This window comes from Mizuhopecten yessoensis, unplaced genomic scaffold (genome assembly GCF_002113885.1).
Source record: "Mizuhopecten yessoensis strain PY_sf001 unplaced genomic scaffold, ASM211388v2 scaffold11125, whole genome shotgun sequence".
Taxonomy (NCBI): domain Eukaryota; kingdom Metazoa; phylum Mollusca; class Bivalvia; order Pectinida; family Pectinidae; genus Mizuhopecten; species Mizuhopecten yessoensis.
This window is the reverse complement of record NW_018408892.1, coordinates 734776-745831: the sequence shown is the minus strand read 5'-3', so window position 1 is coordinate 745831 and position 11056 is coordinate 734776. Positions and strand designations below refer to the sequence as shown.

Sequence of the window (11056 nt, the reverse complement as noted above, 5' to 3'; positions counted from 1 at the left end):
TCTGAACCTGTTATATTTTATCTCTATTATGATATGATATATTTTGTCCTGAGTATTACCCTCATTTCTCGGCCACATTTTTTAGTTATAATTAACCCAAAGGTTATTTATTTGGCTGTATTTTCTTGCAGTTTAAAGCCGGAAGCACCTTACTTACAACTGATACAGAAGCTTGTTTGAATTAACTTTTTTTCAAAAGATGTTTTCAATACAGTGACAATAATAATGGGTCAGTAATTCATTCAGATCATATAATAACCTATTTGTCACCAATCATCTTTCATATCAACACTCATACCATACAAATTATGCAAAGGTAGCAGTATACAGTAGAGGGTTGTGGCCATGGGTGATATTTTTGTTAAATGGCTAACCCCTGTATAATGATATGTAAAAAAAATATAAAAATAAAACTGTACTAAAATTGGTATAAGCATGATGAAGTGGGCTATGTGAGCTTCACATTTGTAAAAAGAAAGAAGATTTTTTTGGTTCGAGAATTAAGTTTTGGCCATAATCCGAAAGTGTGCGTACACATGAAAAGCTAGCTTTACAGGAGGTAAAAGTTTGACAACAGCACACGACGCAAAATTTAGAAAAAATAGGTTTATACACTTCTCAGTACTTTATATGTATTGTAAATGTAATGCAGTTTACAAATATATATGCATGGATACATGTGTTGTGTAGGGTAAATCCGCTGTGTTTACATTTCCTCGAAATGTGCCTTGTTAACAGAGTCGGGCCATTTCTACTGTATACTGCTACCATATACACATAGAACTTGATTTTTTCTGAAAAAAATGCCTTTTTATGCTTGATTCAGCTTCAATTTCTTTCATTAATACTTAAAACTACTCAAAAACGCCAAAAACCCCGTTACATAGATAGGTCAATATATAGGTCGATAGCTTGTTACCTGTTGATGTATAAAGAGGGGTAACTCGCGCTTTCACAGGCACTTGTGAAATTCTGCAATTCATCACATATATGTCAATTGTGTTATTGGTAAAATTGATACCAAACATCAAATAGTTCACAGGCTATCTCCTGATGCATTTATGCTAGATTTCAGTCTGTTTCACTCAGTTCAGCACCCGGTAGCCATGGGTACTAATACATAAAGTTGTATTTATTGAAAATGGGTAAAATATCTGTTTTCATTCTAATTACACTATTTTAGATGGTTTTTTTTTCCCACTTGGTACAGCATACAGATTAAAAAAGCAAAGTCAGTAATGTCAATACATTTTATTTCCATAATTACAGCTGAAGAAAATCTTTTTTTTCTAGCAAAATATGTTAAATGAACAATTTCTGTGGGTCACTGTCAATTCTAGGCGAGGAAAGTAAATAACGGTTGCTATGGTGGCACTTGTCTGATTTTTCAGAATATCTGACATTTCTGTGCTGTTCATCGGTTATGGGAAGTGTGTCTGTTGCTTGTTTGTTGTTGAGATGGGTTTCCTAGTGTTCAATTTTTTGATATCAGTAATCCTCGATGATGTCATAGATGCCCATTGATGACGTCATAGTTATGATGACATCACAGTTACTATGACGTCATCAAACAAGACAGTAACATCATAGTATCACTGTACTGTTTGTTTTCTACATGCACATGATCTCAAGGCATCATATTTCACCCAAAAAGAAATTTTATTCATGAAAACTACAAACCTATTCAAGTTTTCATTTTTCAGATTACCTCCCTTTGTTGGTAGTTTGAGAGCAGAATTGGTAAATAAACCTGTCAGGAGAATTCATATTACTCGGTCACTATTAAAGTGAGAAAAGACACGGATACATCGTTGTGTTCATTGTCTCATTTTCCAGACATTTTAAAGGTTTTAATTAAATTTTGGGAAAAAGAAAGTGATGTATAAGGTAGCAGTATACAGTAGAGGGTTGTGGCCATGGGTGATATTTTTGTTAAATGGCTAACCCCTGTATAATGATATGTAAAAAAAATATAAATAAAACTGTACTAAAATTGGTACAGGCATGATGAAGTGGGCTATGTGAGCTTCACATTTGTAAAAAAGAAAGAAGATTTTTTTGGTTCGAGAATAAAATTTTGGCCATAATCCGAAAGTGTGCGTACACATGAAAAGCTAGCTTTACAGGAGGTAAAATGTTGACAACAACACACGACGCAAAATTGCAAAAAATCAAGTTTTACAACTTTACTGGAACCCAGATGATTCTGCAACCAGGTAGGTAATCTTTAATTTCAGACAGAGCTTAGGAAAAAAAAAAAAATTTGCGGGGGTCAAATTTTGGGTTAAAAAAAGCAATTTTTGGCATTTTTTGGTAATTTTTGATGTGGTAACCATGGTTTTCACACAAGTGACATACATAGAAAAAATAGGTTAATACACTTCTCAGTATTTTATATGTATTGTAAATGTAATGCAGTTTACAAATATATATACATGTATACATGTATACAAATCAACTAATTTCATCCATTTCTTCCATTCATTTAAAAAAAAATGTAGACAAGGATCATTTTTACCATATGAAATACATTTTTGAACCACGTAGTTTTCTTTTATTACATTAGCTAGAGCCATGACAGAAAGAGTACCATGTATAGTTCTGGTTCTGTAGATATAGACTTTGATTAGAAGAAGAACTTCATTATCAATGCGATTGTAAATGCCTGTGTTATTTACCAAACCAAAAAACAATGTTTCTTTATTTATAGGTAATGTAATTGTTAGTGCATCTGGCAACCTTTTAAAACTTGCCAGAAAATTCTGAACCTCATCATATTCCAGAACATATGCACGATTGTCTCCCTTTCTCTACTACAGAAATTACAATTAGGATTGTTTGATAAGCCAATTTATGTGCATAAGAGTAAGTTGTTAGAAATATAGTGGTTAACCTTAAATTGTAGCCAACGGAGTTTAGAATTTTGAGATGATCAAAAAGGAAAACTTTATTTTTTTCCATTTCTGTTGGGTTTTTTTATAAGAAGAATACGAAATGGTTATACCCCTTAATTCTATCAATAGAGTTTTTAAAAATATTTGGTCATTAATTACAAATTCTATATCACCATTTCGAGATTTTTTTACATCATCAGGTTGGTATACAGGGAGGCAGTATTGCAGTTTAATGTTTGTTATTGTATTATTTATAAGATTAAAATAATCCTGGTCATGTAATAAGGAATTGTCAAAACCAAATAATAAACTGAAGGATAGTGATTGCAAAGTCTATCAATATATACAAAACAAAGCAAAAACATTACTGTTCTGACAGGTATATGTTTTTCGCACATATTCCAAAACCAAATACTACAAAAATCTTAAAGTTATTGAAATGTAGATATCGAACAACAGATTTAAGAGGAATTTCACACGGATAGTTTATTTTAGTGGTAAATGTGTTTATATTGTCATGAAAAGGCAGAGTTAGTCACACCTTTAAAACAAGAACCTACTCGGAACATTTAAAATAATTACCTCTTCTGTTAGACAATATTAAAATAAATCAAATCACTTTGCATTCAGTTGGACTATTAGATGCTGTTTATCGTAACTTCAAATTTCTATTGCAATAATTAAGTTACCCACTAATTGGCATTGGTGGACAATTTTAGTTTGGTAAATATAGAACATATGTGGGGCAAATAAAAAAATTACGTTAGCAATCTCTTATTTAGTGTTATGGCTGAAGAATAATGAAAATATGAATTTGAATGTTGAAATATACGTAATCGGTTAGATATTTCATAAACAAATGTGTTTCTCAAAACACTGACTGGATAGTGGTACACCTGGGATATCGGTAGCTATACGCACGGGGCTTGATCGTTATATTTACTGATTATCACACTTTGTTTTGATGGCTTTTTCGTGAGAACATTTTTTTCATCGCAAGCACGGGGAGGCCACTACATGTGAACCATGTGTCACAAAAAAAATCATTACTTTATGATGATAACTTTATGACGGACTATTTTCCTACGCGGGTCGCTTTTTGTGGATACTATTTGCTGTTCTGGATGTCACCTGGCGGGAGCGTACCGTTTTTTTTTCGAAAAGCAATACATTCCCAATTGAAAAAATACAATCTTAAGTTGTTTTCAAATTGTTCGCTAAGTCTTCTTGAGTATTCCCATGCTTAAAACGCACGGTAATGAATTTATCATGCTACCGGTTGGTGATATTAGGTAGTGTATAGACGATAATGAAGATTTCCTATATTCTGTATAAGAATGTAAGTGTTATCTCCCCTTACAACTCTCTACGAGTAACTGCTCTAAGAATGACCAGAAATCCATATGAATTAATTGACCGTTTTGATAAAGTCTATAGTATACATGACCTATTACTATATGTAGCTTTTCTTCTGTTACAGACAGCACAACACAACTTATATTAACAATAAATTCAATTCAATGGATATGAATGTTGAATTGTGATATTACATGTAGAAGAGGAGAAGTCGAGGATGGGATGTGCAACTTCTATGGCAGCAGCAAACCGATCAGTTGTTTCAACGACAGGGTCAAACCTTTTGACAAATAAACAGCGAGATATCATCAAGAAAACATGGAAAGTGATGTGTTCCAATATCACTGGACACGGCATAAAGGTTTTTCTCCGCATATTTCAACTCCATCCGCACGTCAAACAGTTGTTTCCTTGTAGAGACGTTGAAGGGGAAGACCTCTTACGTGATTCCAACTTTAAGGGACATGCCTCAAGATTTATGCAGGCTGTCGGAGCGGCAGTCGAAAACATTGATGACATAGAAGCAGCACTCACGCCATTACTAACTGGCCTTGGAAAGCGGCAAATACAGTATACAGGTTTTAAGAACGAATATTTCGACGCATTTACAGAGGCCATGATGTATGCATGGCATGAGGAATTGAAAGGACAGTTTTCCGGTGAAACAAGCCTGGCATGGGCGACAGTATTTGAATTCATAATGCACAAACTGAAGGAAGGACACGCGGCGGCATTAGCTAACAGGGATAAGGTTCAACAGAATTTAGTATCCAATGATCAGATCGCATCGAAGTGAAAAGTTATTATTACCGTGTTATTTCCAGCAAGCCAATTCATGTCAAATGATAAATGAAACATATTGTTTGTTGTTTTATTTTAGTTGTAGGTACGAGTTTAATCGTTAGATTGTTGTTGACCTCCTAGATTTGATGGGTGCCATATGTGGCATGGACACGCTTAACGTTTTGAGGCACTTCATTTAAAGCTAGTAATTTGCAGGTAAATGTCTTTGTTTTTGTTTTTTGTAAAACAAGGAATCTTCGTCAAAAATCATTTCTTTTATTTAAAGAGAGAACAATACAAATAGTAATGTATACATAAGATATAAAACATTCGTGCAGAACTAACTTTGGACGTTTTCCATTATTTCAGTCTAATGTTTTCCCTGGAAATAAAACAATAATACAATTATATATTTCATATCAAATTTAGGATCTTACAATATGTGCTTTTATTAGAACAAAAAATCACACGTGTCCTGAAATAAAAATGAAATCAATACCTGCTCTCAAGAGAAAATAACTCTGCAATACGCAAAGACGGAATTGCTTATCTGAAGTTACATGTAAGTAAATAGACAGAAATATCTGGCAATTGAAGCATATAATGTGTTGTTTCATTCACATTTATATTGCAGTATCTGTTTTTATAAGGAGAACAAAATTTAACTACATGAGACCACTTTAAGATATATAAATAAACTATATTCTGGACAGTGTTTCTAAAGTATCGCTCTTGAAATCAATTGCGAAATAAATGGTTGATTATATTTCTAGCATAACAAATAGCCTTAGCCTGATGCTAAAATAATGCAGTAAAATGCAAAAATAGAAATTTGTGATAATGAAACCGATATAATGTACCTTGTCTGACCTTGCCTTTTATGCTATTAACAGTGACCTCATGTACATACAAAGTTATGTAGTTCTCAAGATTGTATAGTGCTAGCTACCTGGTTTATAGGTTGTAGATCAGATATTTTTTATATACATTGTATAATGAATATATGAGAGAAAAAATACTTTCTCACTATTTGGTTGTTTCTTTCTTACATTTGTGGTTGGAATTTGAGAATCAAGTAATAATTAAACAACTTAACTGAAAAAAAATCTGAGACAACATAAAAATTAATTACCGATATATGTGAACTTTCATGTTTGGAAGTAAGTTGTATATTGATGATCAATTCCTGTCGAAGTTTGGCAAGATATTTACTGTCGTAGAGATACTGTAGATGATGTGATTATTTTTTCCCATATCAGAAATCTAATTAAGTCTAATTTGTAGCTCAAGAGAATTCAAAGTCATTTCACAATGTCCAGTATCCATGCATAGAAGTTATATGGCCCTGATACAGCTAACAATTGATTGAAATAGGATTTTAAAATGCTGTAAGGATATTCTACATTCTGCTATTTTTATTTGACTTCAGCAAGGAATCATTATCGTGATTCTTGAACAAATATCAGCATGATTCTTTAAACTTACCAAATACTAGCAGAATCCCAATATTTAAGATTTCTTTGGTTAGTAATACTTATTTTATATTAACAAGTCATTCTTCACCCGCTGATCAAAGATTGTGTATTACTGTAACAGGGAGTAATAATTGTCCAAGTCAGCAGCAAACCTGCAGCACTCAGTGAGTATCATTAACTCATTCACCCCTACAATTTTAATCTGGACTAGCCCTGTCATTGATTTGGCAAGGTTCAAATGTGACTTTAGAGGTGAATGAATTAATGGCCAACAGGACTTTAGAGGTGAATGAGTTAATGGCCAACAGTAACTATTGTGTAACAGATATTGAGTGTTTTAACATTTACCCCCTTTTTCGTGTTTCTCTCAAGAGCAAAGTGCACTTGTTAGTTTGTATTGGTATGCTGTAAATATGCAAAACTTATATGTCAGGAAAAATGTGACAAATTGATGATGTTTTTGTTACTAAATTTCCTATTCCACGTAAAACTTGCACTTCACAATGTGTTAGGATCACTCTCAGTACCATCCTTGATACTACAGGGGTTATGCTCACTTTTGCTCTCTGCACCCCTGGAATATGTCATAGCAAACTTGAAGGCACATGTCTAGCTATTTGATTGGTCTCGGGTTAAAAGACATGACCAATCGCATGCCTGATACCAGTCCTTTGAAGATCACAAAGAAGCGACACCCGACTTCAAAGCCAGTCAATTTGTCAAATATTTTTTCTCGTCTCATCCACAAGGTGACACACACACTTAGCCTTCTATTTTGCTATGACATATTACAGGGGTCACAGAGCATAAGTGAGCGTAACCCCTGGAGTATCGCGGATGTCTCAGTACTTTCGAAAATTACATAGATGTGAAATTGCGAAAAAACACCCAGCAAAAATATAGGCTGTGGAAACTTTATGTATACATGTAGCTCATTGCTGGGTCAATTGATGAATTTGATATTTTATGTCATCAGCTACCATAGAGCTACAATCTCCAACTTGGCATGAAAGCAGAGTACTTGGAGAAAACCCATGTGGTCAGGCAGGGGATCCTGTACCATTTTACTTCCGATCAGGAAATCAGACCCCGAGTGTCTTGTTGAAAGATGAATGTACAGACCCCTACATGTACATGTGCCATCATTTGTGTCATTTTGCATAGTACAATTGTAATGGTGTGAAATTATCAAAAACAAGTCCCGAACAGTTCTGTAACAGGTACCTACCTGTCTGATATTGTACCTGTATGATGTATGATATTGTCAGGGTCCTGCTGATTGCTATGTCAGACAGTACAGCAACCTATACACGCCTTGTTCATATATATTTGCTACGCTATTTTATGAATGAGATATATATGCATCTTTTTAATAAGAACTAATTGTATAAATGTTCATTCACAGATTATGATATTTATTATACACACATGTATATATGCTATTTTTGCTGCTTTATAAATGCTTATTGTTAATAAAGTGATTACTGATACAGATTATACATGGTTGTAATGATCTAGTAGTTTTCATTATTATTCTACTGGTTCAGTATTTCAACCGGAGGTAAGCTCCATTTTATAACATCATGAGTTATATATACCTTATTTTGATTACCTAGCTATAGGTGAACCTTCATTATATTGTGGGTAAAAAATGGTTTGATTGGATTGTAAGTAAATCTAGATAAATTGGATGATATTGTAGATTTATTAGCACCTTCGGATTAAAGGTAAACACAGCTGTTGAACTGTAAGTTAACCTACATATGTAGATTTAATGGATTATAAGTAATGGATTATAGATAATACTAGTGTAATGGCCGGGTCATAGATGAGTCGTTGTCTTTTGGATTATAGGTAGAGTTTTGCTCATTTTCTTTTTATCAAAGATGAACCTAGCTATATTGGATTACAGGTAAGCTACCTCTGTTGAATTAAATATAAATCTAGCCTTATTGGATAATAAAAATCTATGTCTGTTGGATTAAATATGCTCCAAGTCCAGACTCTTGGATTGAAGGTAAACAGCTTGGTGGGATTACCAAAAATACATTTAGGCTAATTGGATAATGTAAACATAGAGTGCACCAAGTCCAGGTTATTGGGTTGTATTGTAGGTTAATTTCCTTTTTATATTTGAATGTTAACATAACCCTGTTAGATTTTAAAGCAGATTTAGCTATATTGGGTTTTAGGTAAACTTGACTCTATTAAATTGTAAGTATATCTTGTTCTTATTAGATGATGGGCCAGACTAGCTCTATTAGATTATTGCTACACATTGATCTACTGACCGAGCTTGTTCAATTAGAGTATAGGTTGAATTAGCTTAATTTGGAGATTTATAAAAACTGTAAACTTTTTCCTACTGGATCTCGGTTAAACCTATAGCTAGTTGTATCTGATTATAGTTAAACCTACCTAAATAAAGATGAAGGGACAAAATTCAAAATGTCTTCTGTAATGGACACGAAAAATGAACTGATTAGCAAAGTGCACTTTTGATGTAAATGTAAAATGTTATTTTGACTTAACTGCATCTTTGTTTATCTACTCAATATTCAAATGTGATGTTTCTGTGATGAAGATTTATTAACAGGATCTCCAACAAAACCCCATGGGATGTGCATCATTGCAGATGTCGCTCACCTGGCAAGAAGCCTAACTGAGCTTACCCAGTGACGTAGCATCTGTCGTCAATATTTTACTTTGAAACCACATAATAACCAATTATAGGTGTAGAGTAATGGTATTTTGCCAATAACATGCTGGGATGGATGGCTCTCAAACTTGTTCAAATAAACGACATTGACCTTCTTTCAATGTAACGGGGGTCATATGACTCCTAAGGAAGGGATTTATGAGATTGTTCCAATGACTCTCGAGGTCACAAAGGAAGTCCAATTGTGAGGAATGAACATATCTTTCAAAAAATAGATCCATATTGTGTAAAATAATAACAATTAACCTTCGTTAAATAATTGTATCTTTGGCTGATTTTTTAAGGTCACAGATGTGGAATGAATAACAGGTTAAACAATGCAGGCTCATTTGGCCTCTTGGTCTCTTTGTTTTAAATTGTAACAGTTTTATCTCCAGTCTCCATCGTACAACGACGACAAAAAGAATCCGTAATGAAAGCTAATCGTAGTCAGTTAGGAAGAAAAACACACGATCGCGAAAAAAGGTCATCGGCTTACGGTAATTGAACAAAATGGCTTACGCTAGTTGTATTGGTCAGCAGGCGAGTTATATTCTCTGTTAGTATTAGCCTGATAAATAACGCACTTGCTAGTCAGGGTTAGCTTATTTTACACAGGTGCGCCTCGTGTGATTGAATCAAAATCAGCGATATTGACAAACCTAATCCGATATCACGCCATCATCTGACGTAAATCATATTGTTTAAAATCAGTTTATTAGCCTTAAAAGTATTTCAGATAGAAAGTTACAGAAGGTAATTGTGGTTAAGGTATTGCGATCGTGCTTACACGTCACGTGTATTAGCTAGCTGTCGTCCCGATGTTAATCAAATGACTTTATATTCCATTAGGTGTAATTATTGCTACAATTCGCTAATGGTAACCGATGGACGCCGCGGATAAATCAGAGATAGGTAGACATACTGGATCAATAGTCTGCGACACAGAAACTGTTTGTCTTGAGGTTTTTCTATGCGTCATCAGCTTTAAATGTTGGTGATTTCATCTGCTAATATATAGTGAAAAAGAACACAGTTTAATGCATAATACTAGATGTGGCCATGATTATTTCATCGCCCCTTTATACGATAAATTTCATACATTTCTACATTACTGAGTTTTCCTGAAGTCGTTGGTAGTGCTATTGAAACAAAATTCAATAATATGGTGGTTTTTTTTTAATATTCTTCTTCCAATATTGTCATTGATTTTTCCGTTACTCGGTTTTCAATATATAAGTGTATGACGTATTATCCAGGAAAAAACATCTCTGCACCATTTTCTTATGTGCCTTACTAAATTGTATTACGAAATCATATTTCCCAGATTATCTTATGAGACAAACAGAGAAATTGAAAATTTAGCGTTATGAACATTCAGAAAATTGTCTTACAGTAGACAAAAATGCCTTGATATCATTAAAATGACTTAAGAATTCAATGAAATATCCAATAAATCATTAGATATATTGTCAATTGATAAAGGGTTGTGAAATATGTGTGGCCACGAACTGTAGTTCAGAGCGGTAAAAGAGAATATCAAATACAGTTTTAGCACAAATTTGGCCTCACCTCATAATAAAAAAAAAAGCATAACCTGTCTTTACAGCCATCAAGTGAGACTGAATCCAGCGTTGAATGTCTGTTTGGCAGCGCAAGGTCGGGACAGAAGGTTTTCTTAACAGTAATGATACAGAAAATGTCGCTGTTAAGGCTACCAGAGTAAACAGGAACAGTCCGAACGGTTTATTGAAAGTGACATGGTTCTTCGATTAGTCCTCGCTTGAAGGGAGCGTTTCAGTCATGCTTGGGTTCCCTTTCACTCAACGGTTGAATGTCGGCTATATTAG

The 11056-nt window shown here is 33.8% G+C and overlaps 1 protein-coding gene across 1 annotated transcript; it reads left to right on the top strand.

The window, feature by feature from the left end:
- Positions 1 to 4467: 4467 nt before the first annotated feature.
- Positions 4468 to 5046, top strand: LOC110466216 (neuroglobin-2-like). Its single transcript, XM_021522596.1, has one exon. The coding sequence runs from the start codon at positions 4468 to 4470 to the stop codon at positions 5044 to 5046; it is 579 nt and encodes a 192-aa protein (XP_021378271.1).
- Positions 5047 to 11056: the final 6010 nt, after the last annotated feature.

Bases quoted from the DNA above. Each gene is read 5' to 3' on its own strand.
- LOC110466216 (XM_021522596.1), top strand. From the start codon at position 4,468: ATGGGATGTGCAACTTCTATGGCAGCAGCAAACCGATCAGTTGTTTCA.